General features: G+C 39.3%; 1 protein-coding gene across 2 annotated transcripts; it reads left to right on the top strand.

Moving 5' to 3' along the window:
* The first annotated feature begins 2,181 nt into the window (after nt 1-2,181).
* Nucleotides 2,182-20,425, top strand: MPC1 (mitochondrial pyruvate carrier 1). 2 transcript variants are annotated; one of them, XM_074188014.1, is made up of 5 exons: nt 2,182-2,477; nt 6,283-6,286; nt 17,849-17,945; nt 19,414-19,546; nt 19,887-20,425. In XM_074188014.1, the coding sequence occupies exons 1-5, from the start codon at nt 2,407-2,409 to the stop codon at nt 19,909-19,911; spliced, it is 330 nt and encodes a 109-aa protein (XP_074044115.1). In that variant the 5' UTR covers nt 2,182-2,406; the 3' UTR covers nt 19,912-20,425. The 2 variants fall into 2 exon arrangements, with proteins under 2 accessions (XP_074044115.1, XP_074044114.1); XM_074188013.1 differs by lacking the exons at nt 2,182-2,477; nt 6,283-6,286 and adding an exon at nt 14,857-14,963.
* Nucleotides 20,426-20,948: the final 523 nt, after the last annotated feature.

The following is a 20,948-nucleotide window of genomic DNA, read 5'->3' as shown; positions in this document are numbered from 1 at the left end:
GGAGGATGTCCTCATATGTGCTACAGGGACCCATTTGGATGGCACCAAGTTGGACTTCCAAGATGGAACAGTATATTTACAAAAGAAAGAGTGATGGCATCTCCATCATTCATTTGAAGAGAACTTGGGAAAAAAGCTTCTACTGGCAGCTCATGCCATTGAAAATCCAGCTGATGTTGGTGTCATCTCATTCAGGAATATTGGTCAGTAAGTTTTTTTTAAAATTTGCTGTTCCTACTGGTGCAACAGCTATTGCAGGACGCTTCACCCCAGATCCAGGCAACTTTCAGGGAAGCTCACTCTTTGGTGGTGATCCTGATGCAGGTCATCAGCCTTTGAAGCATCATATGTTAACCTCCCAACCGTGGCATTGCGCAACACAGACTCCCCGCATCACTATGTGGACAGGGCTATTCCATGTAACAATAAGGGATCCCCCATTCCCTTGGTAGATGTGGGGCAGCTTAGGTGGCACAGGAGATTGAGCACTGGTCTTGGAGTCAGGGGGCTGGGAGCAAGTCACTTAACCCTGATTGCCTCAGTGCCATCTCCAGATTCTGGCCACTGGACCCAGATGGCTCTAGGGGAGAAAGTGAGACTGGTGACAGCACAGCCCCCTCACTCAAATCCATGTTATGTGCTTGTCTTGGCATCACCTCCCTGAAGTCATGGTCCTCTTTGAGAATGAAGGGCAAGCATCATCATGTGGTGGGTGTTAGTTTGTGGCATGGTACCATCTCCCATGAATGCCCGTGGGAGATGATGCCTCCTCTTTACTTCTAAAGGGATCCAGAGAAGACTGAACTGGAAGAGCAGGCTGAAGTTGGGAAGGCAGTGACGAAGGAGGAGTTTCTGCCCGTCCCTCAGAATTTGCTGGAGGTGGTCTCAGGATGTTCAGGTGCCGTCTGACCCGTTCCCTACTGAAAACTGGCGTGCTCAGCCTGCTACTGAGGACTGGTCTGCAGCTCCCAAAGCACATCCCATAAACGGGCAGAACTACCCCAGAGTGCTTCTTCAGTTTTACCCCAAATGCTCTAATAGTGTTGGAAAAATATTGTGAGGAAAATGGGACCCCCTAAAGGTTTCAGGGTGTTCAAGAAAAAAGGCGCTTTTAGAAGACTAACTTTTGATCCAGGAGAATTTAGGGACCAGAAAAAAAAAGGTTTGTTCTGTTAAGGTACCAAAGTAAGGGTATTGAACAGGATGAGGAGGAGAGGATGAGCAGGCAGCAGGGGAAGAGGCCGGCTTTATATAGGGGCGCAAGGCGGGCGTACCTGCTGGGCGGCATCCCCACCTTGGGGGGACCAGGCTGTCTGCAAGGATCTTGGGGTGGGCGTCCCCAGCCCCCTTCTTGGGAAGGTTACATCATTTTGAACAACAGGCTAGAGAGAGGGGCGGCAGGTTTGGGGTCCTTCTGTGAGATAACGGGACAGTGCGATGGGAGTCGGTGTTAAGGCGAAGCCGGCTCAGAAAAAAGCGCAGATCCGGCGGAGAAGTTATTTCTCTGCGGGACCCCCGAACTGGGCACCCCGCGGGGATGCGGGGGGCGGGGGGCGGCGCCGGACGCTGATGCCCAGCTGTGCGACCCTGGGCGGGTCACTCAACCTGCGTGCCTCAGTTTCCTCATTTGTAAAAACGGGGTGGGGGCAAGAGCGGCACCTCCTTCATTTGGAGGACCAAATGAAATAAATATAAATGCAAGGAGCTATTTTTAGACTCTGTGGCCAGGTGTCCTTTTAAATCCCCGGAAACGCGTTTCAGGCCATGAGACGGTTTTTAAAACGGTGGAAAGTCAAATCGCTTCTTGCAATTCGGAGCCAAGTTTGGGGCTCCCCCTCCTCCCCCCATTTCTCGGGACTATGGGGCTCAGCGGGAGCCGAGGGGCGCGGGCGGCTGAAGCCGGGATGACTCAGGATGGGGGCGGATGGGGGGCGGCGGCGCGTCCTTGAGGGGAGACCCGAGGGAGGGCGGCGGGGCGGGACAGCCGGCCCCCGGGCGGCCGCTGATTGGGCAGCGCACAATGCCGCGGGCGGCCAATGGGCGGGGACCCGCTCGGCCGGCCAACCCCGAGGAGCCCGCGGCGGTCCTGGCCCCGCCCCCTCTCCCGCCGCTCGCGTTCCTTAGCAACCTTCCGAGGGGGCTCGGCGGCGCTTTACGGCCTCCCCCCCCTCAGCCGCAGAGGGAGCGGAGGGGGGTGGGGGTGCGGCAGGCGCGGAACCAATCAGTCGCCCGCTCCTCCCCCCCCGGGGACTGATCACCCGGGAGACCGGGGGGGAGGGGAGGCTGCCGTAAAGCGAGGCGGGTGCCGTTGCGGCTGGGGGGAGGCGCTGGCCGCCGCTCCGGGCTGGGTCGGCGGCTCGTCACTGGGACGGAGCGCGGCGGCGGCGGCGGCGGCGCGGCGCGGCCATGGCGGGGGCGCTGGTGCGGAAAGCGGCCGATTATGTCCGGAGCAAGGATTTCCGGGACTACTTGATGAGGTGAAGACGGGGGGCCGCGGGAGGGGGCCGGGGAGCCGCCGGGGCGGCCGCCGCAGTCAGCCGAGAGGGGGAAACCGGGGGAGCGGCCTGGGGTGCAAGGAGGGGTCGGGGACATGCCCGAGGTCTGCGGCAGGATCCGAACCCAAGCCCCGGCGTCCTCTTCTTCCTCCTGGGGGGCCGGCTCTAACGGGGAGCAGCTGCCTGGCGCCCTTGGAACCCCTTCCTCTTTTACAAGTGGAGAAAGAAGCTTGTTGTGGCTTGCCTGCAACGTCCTCAGCTTTATTTTTTCTAAGAAAAACATGCATTGAGAGGGAAAAAAAAATTCAAATACACATATTTTTGAGGGGCTGTCAACGGCTTGAATCTGTTTGTGATAATAGGTTGGCCATGGGGCAGTGCCAGGTTCTCTGCCCGTTTTCCTTGCTGAGGTCCTGAACGAGGCCACTGACTCGTTAGGAATCCGAGTTGGAAGCCCAGTACTTCAGGTGTTCCTCCTCCGGCCCCTCCTGGGGCCGGCATTTCCCTGCCACCTTCCTTGGGGCTCATTTTGCCCAGACCTCGCTTACTTCTTGGTGCACAAGTCGTGTGTCTTGCAGGGGATTCTTTTTGGGGGGTCATTGTCCATCTGAGGCCTCCAGCACCATCAGATCCCTACCGGATTGAACTGACCGTTGTGGGGAGGTTAGGTGTCCCCAGACCTAGGGATCCAGGGAGGCGGCTGGATGGAAGGGATCTACAGAAACGGGTTCTTGACATCCTTTTTAGTACTATAAAATGCCCCATGAAAAGGCACCATCCCTTGTCCTTGGTGTTGACCTCAGTGTGCTCCTCATGGGCTCCCTGGGTCCAACTGCTGACAACAGAAATGGACACCAACAAGACCCTTAGGGTACCTCGTGACCCAACGAGTCTCCTCTTTATTTAATAGACCTTTATAGTAGAATGGAGGAGCAGAAACCCTTACTTAGTGTTAAGTAGCTAAACTGTCATACTTACAGACTGAGCATTTGTATATGATGTGACCTAGAACACATCATTCTTTATTAAACTGTTTTTCTCCATCTTTGTGTTAAGTAGCTAAACTGTGATACTACAGACTGAGCATTTGTATATGATCTGATCTAGAACACATTCTTTATTAAACTGTTTTTCTCCATCTTTGTGTTAAGTAGCTAAACTTAAACTACAGACTGAGCATTTGTATATGATCTGATCTAGAACACATTCTTTATTAAACTGTTTTTCTCCATCTTTGTGTTAAGTAGCTAAACTGTGATACTACAGACTGAGCATTTGTATATGATCTGATCTAGAACACATTCTTTATTAAACTGTTTTTCTCCATCTTTGTGTTAAGTAGCTAAACTTAAACTACAGACTGAGCATTTGTATATGATGTGACCTAGAACACATCATTCTTTATTAAACTGTTTTTCTCCATCTTTGTGTTAAGTAGCTAAACTGTTAAACTACAGACTGAGCATCTGTATATGATGTGATTTAGAAAACTTTCTTTATTAAACAGTTTTTCTCCATCTTTTACATATTTCCTTTTAAGTTACGGTTGAAAGGACATTCAAGGTGAAAAGTTCCTTGACCTCTATTTTCAGATTCCATTTAACTTTCATTCGTAAGTTTTTTCCTTTTAGCATGTCTAGCACAGCTAATTTTGAAGTCACTTCTTAAAAAAGAAAAAGATTTAGGAGCATAACTAATATATAGAAATTTAGTTGAAAAAATAGGTGAGAGAAGGCATTCTTTAGTTAGCTGGTTTTTAATGCAAAAACATGTAAATTCATGAGAGAACTTTACAGAACTCTGCCTTAGCATTGATCTCGGCTCCAAGGGCACTTTACATATGTAATGTATTTGTACAATTCAATAAATATTAATTTTTTAATTCTGTTTTTCATTAGAAAACCTATAATATCAATTTAAAATATTAGTAGATCTCTAAAAAGATACTATTATGTTCCTTCTCTTCAGAAATAGTGAACTGGGGAACAAAAGTTTATTGACAATCAATACATATATATATATATCTTCAGATGACAAGTAGCAAAAGAAGAAAAATATCTAAGAATGATTTTGAGGGGCAGCTAGGTGGCCCAGTGGATAGAGCACCGGCCCTGGAGTCAGGAGTACCTGGGTTCAAATCCGGTCTCAGACACTTAATAATTACCTGGCTGTGTGGCCTTGGGCAAGCCACTTAATCCCATTGCCTTGCAAAAACCTAAAAAACAAACAAACAAAAAAAAAAAACAAGAATGATTTTGAGGGTAGAAGGTTTTGATTTTCCAATTTCAAAAAAAATCTTTAGTCATTTTGGAGAAAGCAGCTTAACGGAAGGAAGTGAAAGGCAAAGCAGAGATGTCACTTATAACCTTGAGTACTACTTTAGCTATTTACTGCCATAGTTTTTCCCTGTAGTAAAATGAGGCCTAATTTGTAATTAGGTACTTATGAGGTATGTTGAAAAGATGGTATATAACAAGTTTTTTTTTTAATTCTGGAGGAAGTTTGTTAAATGGTTATTTAAATGAAAATATTTTCCATTTGTTGTTGTTCAGTTGAGCCCAATACTTTATGTCCAAACTATTTGGAATTTTCTTGGCAAGGATACTGAAATGGTTTGCCAGTTTCTTCTCCCAATCGCTTTACAGATGAAGAAATGGAGGCAGATGGAGTTAAATGACTTTACCAGGGTTACATAGGTATCATAGTAAATATGTCTTATTCTTAAATTAATTTTTTACAAATAATTCTTTTTTTCTAATATTTTCCCTACTCTTTCCTAATAGATTTTCAGAAAGAGAGTAACTGTTGAAAATAATCTTGGTTTTGTGAACAGAGAGGAAGATTTCCAGTATTAATATTTTTAGGAAGAAGAAGAATGAGAAGTCTGAATTTGAAATGTAAAGTCCATTGGTTTTAAAGTGACAGGTACATGTTGTGATACAGATGAGGAGGTGCTGTCAAGAATGGAGATGTTTTCAAACAGTAAGGTTAGGTTTAACCATTAAAAAGAACCTCCATAGCATTCTAATTCAGCTGATATCTGAAGAATTCTCTGAAAGTATTTTGAGGCCTCTGGGGAAGACAACCAGATTCACAGTTCTTGAGAAGTAGTTTGAGACTGTCCACAGAGATGGAAGGAATCTGAGTCTTAGAATTGGCAAACAGGGACAATTGCCCTATGTCTTTCATTCTCCAGGTAGAGAGGGAAATGTTCAGGATACATGGCCTTATCATCAAAAAGTTTCACAAGAAAAGTCATCAACCTTCTTCATATCTTGACTGAATTTGACTTCAGTTTTGCCCAGCTTGTGCTTTGTGTAACATCAGACCCAAAAAGACTGATCTGATTGGGGTTTGAGACAGTGAGTGGTATAGATCACCCACCCCCCAGATACACACTTCTTTTCCTAAATCTATTATTTTTCTGATAGAAACTATCACCCCTGAAAAGACTTCTCATCTCACTGATCTTAAATTCAAAATTTAATAGCAAGAACTTCAGGTGATTGTGAAGAGTATTCCTTTCCCTGTGGCTGAGAACATTAGGTGTTTCTGCTGTCCATGTCTTTTGGGGATTCATCTTTTGAGAATTTCTACTTTAACTAAAGTCCCCATTGCTGGTGATGCTGTGAATGGTATTTGTTTCAGTTGCTAAGTTTCCTTCTAGCTGCTATCCCTTTAATAAGAATGAATTTCTTCCAGGTAGGTTGTTGTGGGACTGATTGTTTGAATGAAGAATCAGGTTTCCTATAAATATGATCAGCAGAGACAAAGACCATGACATGAGCACAGTATCTTAAACACAGACATTAAAAGTTTGATTTGAGTAATACCACACAATTTTATCAGTGCTTTATGGGTGTACTCCTTTGAGTCTTACCAAAACTCAAATATTTTTGCCTTCTTACTTACAGATGAAGGAACTGAGGCTCAGCTAGGTTCCTCTGTAATTTTTACAGTGTTCTATGGGAATTTGCATAATTAAAATCTCAGCCTAAACCAGAATTTTTTAAAAAACAGATTTTTTAAAAATAGCAGGATATTTGTTAACTGGATGTTGTCCATGAGAACATCTATTTCTAGCCCACTTTTTATTCTGGTTCCTCAGGTTTCGTTAAAATGACTTCTAAATCTATTTGTTCAGCCCCAATTTGTTTCCTGTGCTGCAGTATCATCCACCTAGTGGACATGTTGTCTCATTGACCCAATGGTATCAAAAGCTCAACATATCCCCAACCAAAGTCATTGTTTTCCCTTTCCTCCTCCAAATATCCAATCTTGACAATTACTGGTTACTCAAAACAACCGAGCTAACATCCTCTTGGCCCCTGCCTACCTCCTTAAGTGCCCACAAGGAGAAATATAAAATTGAGACAGTTCCTGCCCTCAAGAAGCTTACATTCCATTGGGGGAGGGGGGAATTCCACATTTACAGGTATAGAAACACAGGATGTGTGCCCTCTTTGTTCAAATCAAATGTAGTGTAATTTGGGGGGGGCAGAGAAAGAAGCTCCAACACCTGGAGGAACAAGTAGGAAACTCAGAATGGAAGAGGGGAGCTGGCAGGGGAGAACTTGCTGTGAAAAAGCAGAGACAAGGCTGGACATGTAGCAGCAGCATCTGCAGTAGCAGTAAGTCGGCCTATTTGACTGAAGCAGGTAGAGTCTCATGGGACAGAGGGAATCTTGTGTAACCAGCCTAAAAAGGCATTTTACTCTCTGAGGAGGATGGGGGGACTAGGTGGACTCTCCTCAACCTCTTACCTGTACTGTTGCAAAACCTCATCCTTGGTTCTCATACTTCCAGTCTTGCCCTCCTAATCCATCCTCCTCTAGCTTCCAAAAGAAGTTTCCTAAAACAGGCCTAATCGTGTCACTCCCCTACTTAAGAGTCTTTGGTGACTCCCTATCTTGTCTAGGATGAAGCAGAGATGTTCTGATGGTTGAAGGTTTCCCTGATAATGCTTCCCATCTAACTTTCAAGATAGAGTCCATAATTCATTTCAGAGATGTTCTGATGGTTGAAGGTTTCCCTGATAATGCTTCTCATCTAACTTTCAAGATAGAATCCATAATTCATTTCAGAGATGTTCTGATGGTTGAAGGTTTCCCTGATAATGCTTCCCATCTAACTTTCAAGATAGAGTCCATAATTCATTTCAGAGATGTTCTGATGGTTGAAGGTTTCCCTGATAATGCTTCCCATCTAACTTTCAAGATAGAGTCCATAATTCATTTCATGTGTTATACATTCTAGCCCAGAATTAGGTTACTGCCTAAGTGAATATTTGGCCCCTGCTTGCAAAAAAGTTCTAGGCTATTAGCATCACATGTGTAAGACAATGGGACAGCTCCCCCTTTCCATGTCTTTGTACGATCCTGCCTCTTCCCCTCTGTGATGAACTTTGCCCTCCCCCAGCCTCTTCTAATTCCTAGATTCCTTCAAAACACAGGTCAGGGACTGCTTCTACCTTGGGGCCTTGCTTAATCTGCCTACTTTGAAAACTACCCCTTGAAGTTACTTTATAATTTCACACGTAAACGCACAGGTTGCATTTCCCCAGTAGAATGCAACTCTTTCAGAGCAGGAACTATTAAGTTTTTTTCTTGGTAGTAGCAGCCATTAATTTTATTTATCAATGGCAAAAAGTTCTTTAGGATTTGCAAAGCGGGGGTGGCTAGGTGGCACAGTGGATAGAGCACTGGCTCTGGAGTCAGGAGGACCTGAGTTCAAATGCGGCCTCAGACGCTTAATAATTACCTAGCTGTGTGGTCTAAGGTAAGCCACTTAACCACACTGCCTTACAAAAACAAAGAACAAATGGATTTGCAAAACCTTTGTGTGCATCATCTCATTTTTGTATTCACAACCTTGTAAAATAAATGTTATTTTATCATTTTGCAGATGAAGAAACTAAATTTGAGAGTGACATGGCAGATTTGCATAGCTGGTAGATTTCAGAGGTTGTATTTGAAACCAAGTTTTCAGTCCCCATGTCATTCTCCCACAATGTTTTGCACAGAGTAGGAGTTGAATAAATGTTTGTTGAATCAAACAGTAAAGTCCTTGGAGTCATTGTGTATTATTAGTAAAGAAACTTGGGATTTACCTTGCAAGATTCAGCCAAGTATAGCAGGAAAAAGGAGAGAAGTGGTTTAGTTTTAACGTGACACAGTTAACTGTTAGGGAAAATCACTAGACCTTTTGGTTTCTTCATCTGTAAATTAGAAGTAATTTACATATAATAATATGTAAATAATTATACCTATAAATACATATATAATAATAAATGAAATAAATTAGATAGTCCTGATATGACCTTCTACATGGGATTGTTGTGGGCAAAAACCTAAGAAAAGGCCAACTTCTATTATTCTCTAGTGAGGGTGAGATAATAGAGGCCTCTAGGTGGCAGCACTGACCTGGAGGCACCAAGACCTGAGTTCAAATTAAACCAGCTACTTACTAATTGTGATCCTGGCCAAGTCAACCTGACTGCCTTAGTCCACTGGTGAAGGAAATGGTAAATCACTGCAGCATATTTGCTAGGAAAAGTTCATGGACAATATTGGTGTACTAGGATCCCCAGGTTCACAAAGAATGGGACATGACTAAAAGCAAATTTGGGGCTTTTGGAGCACAAATGTATTTGATGATTTTAGCAGTGCTAATTTTAGCTGCCAAATTTCCACCGTATCCTCAAGAACACATTGCTGTGTTCTAGACAAGAGATCAGGATAGAATAATAATGAGACACCTGAGGGAGATTCTGAGACCTTTCTAATATCAGCAAGGCTAGTAAGGATTCAAAAAAAGTGTGACATAGATTGGTAACTTAAGGAGAGGCAGCATAGTTAAAAGAAACAATCATTTATAAATCAGAAGGTTAGATTTAAGTCCTGACTTCAAAAATTACTGGCTTTGTGAATTTTTGTAGTTCAGTTGTGTCTGATTCTTTGCTACCCTATTTGGAATTTTCCTGACAAAGATCCTAGAGGGTTTGCCATTTCCTTCTCTAGCTCATTTTACAGATGAGGAATCTGAGGCAGGACTAAATGACTTGCCCAGAGTGACACAGTAAGATGATTTTCCTGACCCCAATCCTGGCACTCTATCCACTGTGCCCCCCAACTGCCTCCAGCTAGGTGAATATATGGACAAAGTGATTTCATCTCTCTGAGCCTTAGTTTCATTCCTGTGAAGAAAATTATTTTGCAAGCCACAAAGTATCACATGACTAAGCTACCTTTCTGACTTAAAGGAACACAAAGCCAAATACCATATACTTCATCTTTTTCTCATCATTTCTTTGGTTCCCTTCCCTTGTATAGATCTTAACTCTTACACTTTCATGCTTTATCATTTTACCATGAACTGAGAATCTGAAACTTGGTTTTTGAAACAGATGTATAAGTTCAAATTCCTTTATGACTCTTTGCTCCAATTTTTTTCCCAAAAATTTAGAACAGTTCATTAACTGATACTCTTTTATTTTTTAAATTTTATTTATTTAAGACAATGGAGTTAAGTAACTTGCCCAAGGTCACACAGCTAGGTAATTATTAAATGTCTGAGGCTGGATTTGAACTCAGGTCCTCCTGACTCCAGGGCTGGTGCTCTATCCACTCTGCCACCTAGCTGATACTCTGATACCCCGATACTCTCTTTCTTCAAAGTTCCTCATTGGCTATATATTTAAGCCTGTTCACACCCATTTATAATAGGAAGGAAGATAAGATGGGTTGGTCATAATGAGAGATGGATGGATTGCAATCTACATCATCATGGGAACTTTCAGATCGCTAAGATCACAGATAAATTCAGCTGTTGTCAAGATCTGAAGCCAGCTCACCCTTAATATCAGGCCAGTTTCTCTTTTACCTTAGAGAAATGATATATATTCCATTACAGAATGAAATATATTCCTTCCCTTCTAATATTTAATCAGTTATCAATTTTTAATTTTTTTTTTCACTATTGCAGTCTCTTGGATCCATTTCTTTATGTAGCCCCTCTACTAGCTCCCCAGGCCAGCAACTATAGGAACTATTGAAATAGTATCTTTATAAGTTTTCTTGTCTTCCCTCTCCTCACTCCAAACTAACCTTCATGCCACTGTCAAACTTGTATTTTTTTTATGCACAGTTTGGTCATGTCATGCCTTAAAACCTTCCAATGACCCCTTGTTGTTTACGAGTAGAAGTGTCAACACTCCTTAATTTACTACTCTATGACCTCTAGAGTCTGTCTCTACTACTACCTTTTGTAGTTCTTTTATACTTCTCCTGCCATGTATTCTGTGTTCCAGCCATTTCCTCATGCACACACTTTCCTAAAACTCATGTTTTCTCATCACCCTTCTTCCTCTTCCCCTACCCTTTTTTTTGATTATTGAATTCTACCATCTATTATGATTTTTCCACTTATTTGCAATTTTATATTTTAGATGTCTAAATATACAGCCTTCATTTAACTTTTGCAACTTCAAGCATTGGTGTTATTTTTATTAGTAACCTCATTTTCATTTTTGCATTTCCAAGGATCCTGCCTTCCCCATTCCCCCTGCCATGGGAGGCCTAACTAATGGAGGCCTGAGATTCACCCGAAGGAATGTACTTTTCACTTGTTAACAAACAGTTTATCCACGGAGGTTTAAGGGAAAATAGAGATGTCTGGTTTCGCCTGTTCCTTTTTTACCTCAGAATTTTGCAGCTCCTGCCCCCTACCTCTGGACTCTATCAGGGCTGCCTTTTTCCCCCTGCACTTTATGGGTTATTTCATGGTTACTCTATTAGGAAAAGTGCTTATTTGCCAGAATTAGTATTTTGTTATAAAGAATTATATACAGAGAAATTTTCAGCAATCTCTTAAGAAAGGATTACAGTTTTTGATGGTGGTGGGAACCTAGCCCCCTATTTCCCATAGTTCATAGTTCCCATGTTTTTGACTTTTACATCATTTTTAAAGAATATTACTTCTGTGAAAGTTGAGGATTGAGTATATTGTGCATATGGTATATTTCCATCCCAGATGGTAAATTTATTAAGGAACAAAGACAATTTTTCACCTAAACTATTTATCCCAATTTCTAGCTTAAATCCTATACACATATAATCATTTTAAAAATTGCTTCTTTGGTAGTATATAAAAATTATTTCTAGAAAAGAAGTTGAATATTAAATCACTCTTTAACACTTAACTATTTTAGAATCTCTTTTGAAATCCAAACTCCCAAGTTTTCAGAATATTCTGAATTTACTCCACATTCCTAGGTTCTAAGATAATAATCCCCAACTTTATCTTGGTATCCAAAATATAATTATGAAAGATCTACAAGCCCTAAAATTCATGTTACCCAATTTTCTGTTCAAACACAGGAGAGAAGTGTGTGTGTGTGTGTGTGTGTGTGTGTGTGAGAGAGAGAGAGAGAGAGAGAGAGAGAGAGAGAGAGAGAGAGAGAGAGAGAGATGGGGAATGGGTGGGAGGGAGTATGTGGGTGTGAGGGAAGGAATCAGGATATCTGAGCTGTAATGTCCCCCTCCCCCACCCCAATACACACACCTACACCCCTAATTTTACAGAAGGGAGGGAAATGTAGTCTAAAGACCCCAAACAGTTAATGCCCAAAGTCACACTGCTAATTAGTAGCAGGGATAGCAATTAGTAAAGCCCAAATGTCCAAACCTAAATGAAATGTTCTTAACGCTATATCATATTGCTTTTATCTAGAAATAGGTCTCTGACACAGCAGCAACTATTAGTGGCTTCTTCTAGCAGTAACAACACTTAGAAGATGAACATTGTCACTTACTAGGTTAAAAAAAAGCCAGATTTTTTTTTACTTCCTTCGTGGGCTCTCAGGTACAATAAGTGAGGAGTGTACTGTCCTTTGAGTTGAATAAGTGACCCAAACTCTCCATACTGAGATGATATACAGTCATTATTTTTGAACAGTCTCAATCCTCATTATATGCAGATGGGACTGCTTTTTCAAAACTGTTAGCCTTATTTTAGCTCTCCTAGAGAAATTGGAATCTAAGGGAGAAGAAATTTAGAGACAGTTCTCCAAGACAATTCATGTACAGGTATTAAATAATCATGAGAAATAGACATGATTTTAATTCTTCCTGCCAACCCTATAAAATATGTCTACACACTTATCACTTACCATTTTCTATACAGTGACTGCTCTGTGCTCTGAGTGACTTTCTTCCCCAATTGATTTTAAGGATTATCAGAATAGTAGTGGTAGTACAGAAGGAATGTATTCAAATTTTCCAGATTCCTTTCTACTTGAAAACAGTTTGTGTTTGGTTGTTTTTAAATGACTCAAGGTCACATGTGTTTGTGTAGTAATTTTCCTACATACACTCATATGCATCAGTCATTTTTATTCTACTTCCTCAAGTTAGCTTCTTTGTATCCACTATCACCCCCAAAGTAGAATGTAAGTAAACTGAGGTCAGGAACTGTTTCAATTTTGTGATCAAGTTCACAATTCTTGCTAGACAGTGTTTTTAACATGGCAAATAAGTTGTATTGCACTTACATAGGAAACTAATGCAATTTTCAAAGCACACATGTAAAAATATATATATGTATAATTCACATTAATATGATCTTTGTAACAACTCTCTAAGATTGGTAGGACAAGTGTTATTCTTTTCATAAGTAAAGTCTCTAGTTCAAAGTCAAGTAGCTTATTAATGGCAAAATAGAGACTAGAGCCCAAGTCTTCCACTCCTGAGTCTAGGCACCCCAGATTTATAAGATCAGTCACTTCTTTACTATGCTTCTTAAATTTGCCGTTACCAAGTTGCAGTTAACAAAATTGTTATACAAAAATTCTGCTTCAGAGCAAGTGCAAGCTTAAATTAGCATGTTTTTCTGCATCTGAGAAGGGATTGATTACAATAACAGCCCCAACCACTATAATACATTTGCTCAGGTTCTGTGTATTAAAGTATAATTTCTATGTAGCTGAGAAAAACACAGCTTATTTCCCCTCTTGTATTTTACAGCTATGTGAAAAGATTTTTAGATCTTGAACAAGAACGTTTGGGTTGCTATAATGGTTCCCTGTTCTGGCTAGATGGTTAGCTAGGTGGCAACTAGATTCATCTCTCTGAGTTCAAATCCTCATTTAGATACTAACTAGGTAACCCTAGATCTGTTACTTAACTCTGTTTGCCTCAGTTTACTCATTTGTAAAATGAACTAGAGAAGAAAATGGCAAACTACCCTACCTAATATCTTTGCCAAGAAAACCTCAAACGGAATCTCAAAGTCAGACATTACCTAGAAACAACTGAACAACAATAATATGTAGTTCTAACTAGATCACCTGGTTCTTATACTTATAACTGGCTCCTCATCTACAGGACGACAGTATGTTATATTTGAATTTCTTGGGAAACAGAATTTTTGTCATTTCAGTTCGTTTTATCTCTCTAAAATTGTGTGCTGCACCTATGGTGCACTTGAAATATTGGCATCAGAGTAGTTTAACAGAAAGACTGACAATCTTGGAATTAATTGAAAAGGTTCAAATTCTAGTTTTATTTTTTGCTACCTGAGTGTCTTTGAACAAGTCACTTTTCTCACTTTTCTTGACCTCAGTTCCCTCATCTTGTAAAATAAAGAAGTTTTACTAGATGACCTTCTAGGCCCCTTGTAGTTCCAATATAAGGTCCTATGAAAAAGTGAACACTGTTTGAAGTTGGTGAGCACTTTTCATGTGAGAATTTTTAATTATTGACATCTAATACTTCTAATGTTACTTAAAATTGAATGGTTGGGGAACACATTACTGAGTATATTCTTAAAGTATTGATTTTGTTTTACCTTTTTTTTTTAACCTTTGCTGTGTCCATAGAAGTAGGGGTGGAAAGATCGAATGGGGAATACAGATTTGTAACAAGCAGTTAATAACAGAAATAAAAAGCAATTCAGTATAAAATTTAAAATTTGTTCAAAATGTTGAGCTTTGGGCATTCCGTTATCTTGTTTCTAAATGAGCAGAAATTAAGTTGATTTGTAGCTTTAGAACCCTGAAATGCAATTAGCATGATTGAAAACTAATGGGATAGCTTTTCATAAGTATTCCATATATGTATATATATATATACATATAAAATAATGTTTTAATAGTTGTCACTTCTAGTTAGTGTCAGTATGCTTTTTAAAGCAGCTTCCAAAAAAAGTAAAAATACTTGACATATTTTAGACCAGATGACCATGAGGTTCATATTAACTCATAGATCCAGTATTTTTCGCATCTGACCTTGGTTTGTTTGTTTTTTTCCATGTTTTCCCTGTTTGAACTTCGATGGCCACTCATAAACTAGTACGGTAAGAAACCTGTTTGTACTTCATTTCAGGGTTTTACAGATTTACTTCATTTTCAAAGCTATGGACACCTGACCTGACTCCCTTTGCCTGAGATAGCATATCTAACCACCTTGACTGGTGAGTTATGAATTGAATTTGCCCTAGTTTTACCTCTTTTCTTTTTTAGTCCATTCTGTCTTGACTTCTAAAAGGAGAAGTGATTCCCATATATAATGGGTTTCCCCAAATTCCTTTTTATGTACAGAGAGCTTACAGTATCTATTTTTACCAGTTAACTGAACTCCCCAACCAATAAGTTCACTCAAAAAGGCAGCAAAAATAGGAGGTACTTCTTTCTTCACAGTGTTGCCATGATTGTGCTTAAGAACCATTATCTAAAACATTATGCTGTATATTAGAGTATCAACTTTTTTTAACACATACATACTCCAGAGCTATGATCACATAAGGTTTTTGATCTTAAAATATCTGTTTCTGTTCTGAAGTGCTAATCATAAAATTTCTTATTTTTCCAGAAAGTCTGGTTGCTGAATTTTTTCTGACTGAGTATAGATCTTACATATAAGAAAGGAATTCAAATACCGTATTTTGCTAGAAAGAAATCATGCTTAGTAAAACTAAACGGTTAGATGATTTAGAGTTCCAGAAATGAGTGAGCAACTAGATGGCGCAGTGAATAGGGCACCAGCCCTGGAGCCAGGAGGACCTGAGTTCAAATTTGACCCCAGATACTTAATAATTACCTAGTTGTGTAACATTGGACAAGTCACTTTGCCTTGCAAAAATTAAAAAAGGAAGAAAGAAAAAAACAGAGATCCAGAAATGAGATTGCTTTTGCCCTAAATGTAGTTCACTGGGAAAAAAAGATAGATAGATAGATAGATAGATAGATAGATAGATAGATAGATAGAGACCCACATTTTATATACATTTATATATGATATAAAATGTATCTATCCATCCATCTACTCATCTACTACCCATCTATCTTCCTAGCTAGCTAACTATCTATCTCATTTCATTGACTTGGGTAAAATGAAACAGTGAACTATTTACGACTATTCCTCAGAATGGAAGCATCTGGAGAGTGATTTAGAGTTAGTTAGTTAATTAGTCCACTTGAAAATAATTAGACCAGTTTTGAAGCTATGTACTTTTTTGTTTTTAGCATATAGAAATTAAATTCTTACATTGCTTTCTTCTCCATTAAATCATATACGTGTGTATATAAATGAATGTGTTTATGCACATATGAGCAGTTTTGTAAAATGAATTGTGGAAATCCTGTACAGTTTTTTTTCCCAATGCTCAGATGGAGATAAAAGATAATGTCAATGTATTTCTCTACATTTAGGTGATTTGGCATAGTAATTGCTTTATCTATAAAGTAAGAATAAGTAAATTACTTCATATTAGCAGCAAGTTTTACAGATTTTCTTTCTACTCCATTGTAGCTGCTTTAACTACCATAAGTCTTGGCAATAGCTTAAGAAACAAACTTGGGCCATCTCTGTCAGCTATTTCCAAAGGTTTTGCCACACTCCAGGAAAGACCAACAGTACTGGCAACATCCACCTAGGCAGGCTTACTTGGTCTTTTAGTGTTCATCACTAAGAGTTCTTCAACAGTGGTCACTTGAAGAGTCTAAAGAATGCAGCAGAAAAAAATGCAACACAGGTGGGGAAAGGCATAGTGACGAAAAGGAAGACAAAATGAGAGTTAGAAAAAGTAGTGACACCCCCCCCCAGAAAAAAAAATGTAGAGGAAAAAGTGAATTGGAAAGGGAGAAACCAGGGCAGGTTGGGGAAGGCGGGGAGAAAGGAGGAAAAGAAAAGATGACCAGAGGATGCTTGTGCAAATATAAGGAATTTTAGCAGTAAGTCTCACAAGACAGGAATATTCTGCCAACATAAATTGTGTAACCTGTCAAGCTCCCTTCCATTACAGGGGGGTTTTGACAGTTATTTTTAACTTTTAAGCTTTTTCTCAAGATTCTTTTCTCTGTCTTAAATTTAGTGGCCTTAAAATTAAGTTTGATACTTGGATCTTTTCATGTTTTTCTTAAATTTGCAAATTTGGGTATGAATAAGAACTGAAAGTAAATTATCCATCATTACTTTGACCAAATCTCTAGAAAGCTCCTAAAGAGCTTTGTGGGTTCAAGGTGAAAAAATTAGTGCTTCAAATAGTAATAATTTAAACAAATTACTTTTGTTATTTTAAACACAATCTTTAAAAATACATTTGTATAGTAAGGAATTGGAGATACTGAGAATAATTAATTTTTTAGAATCTTATAGAATTGATAACTAGAAAATAATTTCTTGTTCAGGCTACAACTTAAGAAAGTATGTTCACTTTGGGCTTTACATTTAAGTAGTTATCAGGACAAATATGTAAGTGAAACCCATAAGGCTAGGTTGAAAGGTTATGTTATATTTTTTCCAGTAGCTGAGAACTGAATGCATTAGTTAAGAGGTTGACAAATCTTCATTCCTTCCCAATTTTTAAAGGAATAGTTAAGAATGATTTAGTAAGGGGCGGCTAGGTGGCGCAGTGGATAGAGTACTGGCCCTGGAGTCAGGAGTACCTGAGTTCAAATCCGACCTCAGACACTTAATAATTACCTAGCTGTGTGGCCTTGGGCAAGCCACTTAACCCCATTGCCTTGCAAAAAAAAAAGATTTAGTAGTGGTCTGCCTAAAGACTGGATATGATTGATTTCCCAAAGCCCCTTCCATCTCTTGATTAAGAATATAAAAACTTCAGGACCATAATCATGTACTTTAGCAACTCAATGTGTACATTTTGAACACAGTTGAGCTAATGCTAGTAATAAAGGAAAATAGATTGGATATTAATGACATTTTAATATGAATGTTACTTTTTAATAGAGACATATTTATACTGGTACTTTTGAAAGTAGGAAATAATTTAACATTTCATGGTTTTTGACCTGATTCTTGTTCCCCTTTTTGTTTCTTCATTGTTTTGTTTTATAGCACTTTTGGGGACCAGTAGCTAACTGGGGTCTCCCCATTGCAGCCATCAATGATATGAAGAAATCTCCAGAGATTATTAGTGGCAAAATGACTTTTGGTAAGAATGTGACATTTAAACAATTAGAAAATTGACCTGTTTTAGTAAGGGGTTTGTAGCCTATTGTAATCTACAGTGTATCAAGTTAGAAAAATGCACTTTGTTGTTTGCTTATTTTCGGCTAAGGAAGAAGAGGTTTGAGGATATGTAAAAGGATTAAAAAAGACTATTTGTCTTCTAAAATTTATTTTGGTGCTATTAAGTTTACTTTTTAGTACTTTGTAAGGTTTAACTAACATTGCAATAATATTAGAGTAGAAAAAGACACAGAGATAATACTGACAGGGGAAGTATTTTACTCCTATTTGAAACATTCTAATTACATTTTCCTCCCTTAATATGCTTCTAAGAACTGAATTAGTTTGAACATCCCTACATTAAAATGATAAATGGGTCTTTATTCTACTCATACTGCCTTTGTCACATATTATAGAATTTATCTTTGCCACAAATCTTGAAAATGTTACAATTAGGATAAAATCACTTAAAAACTTGATTACAGGATCTGATTTTATGTTGGAATAGATCCAACATAATATTCCAACACAGTCTGAGACACAAAGGTTTGAGTGACTTAAGTACAGTCACACAACCATTAAGTGGAAGGAAGAGCTTGAGTCTGAAGAGTACTTCAGTGGACTTTCCACTATACCACCATACTAACCATCAACCCATTTTTATAAGATCATAACTTTAGAACAGAAGTTCTGAACCTGGGGTCTGTGAACTTTTTTTTTGAAATATTTTGATAGCCTTAATTCAAAATAATTGATTTCCTTTGTGGTCTTGTATAATTTATATTTTAAACATTATTCTGAGAAAGGAGTGCATGCCAGACTTCCCCAGACTGCCAGAGTGGGGTGTGGGAGTTTATTGTATAGTTGTTCAGATTCTCATATGAGGTTTTCGTGGCAGAGATACTAGAATGGTTTCCCATCTTCTCCAGGTTATTTACAGATAAAGAAACTGAGACAAACAAGCTTAAGTAACTTGCCCATGATCACCCAATTAGTGTCTAAGGTCAGATTTGATGAATCTTCCTTACTCTGGTCCTGTGCCATATAATTTCGGTGAAGAAATCCTGCTTTTCAACTATAGAGCAACATGAGCGTCCTTCTATATTACTATAGAAGAAACCAAAGTCCAGTGGGTTTGAATGATTTGCCCAAAACCATATAACTAGTAAATATAAAAACATCAGCATAAGCTTCCTGGGCATGAACATTTATATGTATTGCCCAAGAAAACATTGGTCTCCAAATATTTATAGTGACCATTAATAGGACAAATTTTACATTCTGCCTACCACCAAATAAATAATTAATGTTGGCAGCTAGTGACCTTTTCCTCAAGGGGGGAGGTATGTAAGTTGAGAGTAGAAGACCTACCTGTGCAAGATGCTATTGGGTTGCTCTTCGCCATCTGATCAACTCACAAGTTCTCTTCTGCTGCCTTTTTTTTTGCACAGCTCTTTGTTGTTATTCTTTGGCGTTCATGAGATTCGCCTACAAGGTGCAGCCTCGGAATTGGCTCCTCTTTGCATGCCATGCCACGAACGAAGTAGCGCAGCTCATCCAGGGAGGACGGCTCATTCAATACAAGTAAGTCATTGGTTTTAAGTGGAAGAAGAAAGAATTTAAACCCTAAACTCTTGCAGCAGACATGATTCAATGTTGACCCTTCCACAGACAGTAGACAGGGCTTCCCCAGGTGGTGAGAAGATTCAAAGCTTGGCAAACAGTGTAGCCAGGTTTTTTATGATACTTTAATTTTGTAAAATCATATTTTAAACAACCCGACCAATCCTGTGTTTTTATGATATTGGGAATTTTAATGAATATTGGATTAGAAGTATCATTCTTGTTTGGGTCTGAATCATACCCAAATATCTGATGATTGCCATATGATCTTGATGCTCACTGATTTTCTTTTTCTTTACAGCTTGAAGGAAAAAACCTCTGCATAACAGTGGGAGGGTTGTGCCCTGCTGCAGGGACAGCATTTCCAGCGACAGCTGCTGAGACACAGATTCCATCACACATGGTCTTGCTAAAGAAGACATACAGCATCTTTTAATTAGCCAGACATTTCTTTAAAAAGAGCTGAGAGTACCTAAAATAAACTCTTTGCTGCCTTACAAATACTTAACATATTTTCTCTTTTTAAAGAGTAGTTCAAATTATATAATTAATTTAATGGTCTTAATGATGGTTTTAATCTGAAATAATATGTATATTAGCTCTTGATCATGGAATTTATTTTATAAAAAAACTGAAGGAAACAATGCTTGTAACTGAGCACTTAGGTACACAGAAAATTTGGTTTGTTCTATAAAAGTCATAGGTCAATTAGTGGTAACTTGGCCACACATATTATTTTCAATGAATTAATTGTTTGAACCAGTTATCTGTGTACTTCCCATGCAGTATGTACGATCAAAATGCTGTAACTTAATTGCAATAAATCATTGAAATATTAGATTTCTTTGAGGATGGTAACTTTTTAATTTCTCTGTCCTCATTCTCCTTGAGTTTATTGCAACATTCAATACAATCAAAATCTGAGCTAAGTCTTGGAGGAAAATATTCAGCAAGGTAGGCATGAAATGGTACATTCCAGAAATGGAAGATAGCCCATGTGAATGCTTAGAGGTGGGAGAAGGAAAGCCCATGAAAATGGGGAGAATGGGCTCCATTTTTACTGGAGCAGAAAATGTATAAACAAAAAAAAGCAAAACCAGCCCTTCCTCTTAAGGAATTTTGAGAACACATAAATAGACCACCTACAAGATATATACCCAAAGAAATGGAAGAAAGTAACATTAACTGGAAGACCTGAAGAAGGCCACACTTGGTCAGACTTGTGAAGTCCTATCCATTACTTCTGCTTCAGTAACTTCTGTCCCTCTCTCTTCAGGCATAAATTTAAGTTCAGTCCCTCAGTACCTCTAAACTCTTCTACTGGGATTAATTCCAATTGGTGGTCTCCAACCTCTTACTCATT

This window comes from Macrotis lagotis, chromosome 5, assembly GCF_037893015.1.
Source record: "Macrotis lagotis isolate mMagLag1 chromosome 5, bilby.v1.9.chrom.fasta, whole genome shotgun sequence".
Lineage (NCBI taxonomy): Eukaryota > Metazoa > Chordata > Mammalia > Peramelemorphia > Peramelidae > Macrotis > Macrotis lagotis.
This window is presented reverse-complemented; position numbering and strand designations above follow the sequence as displayed.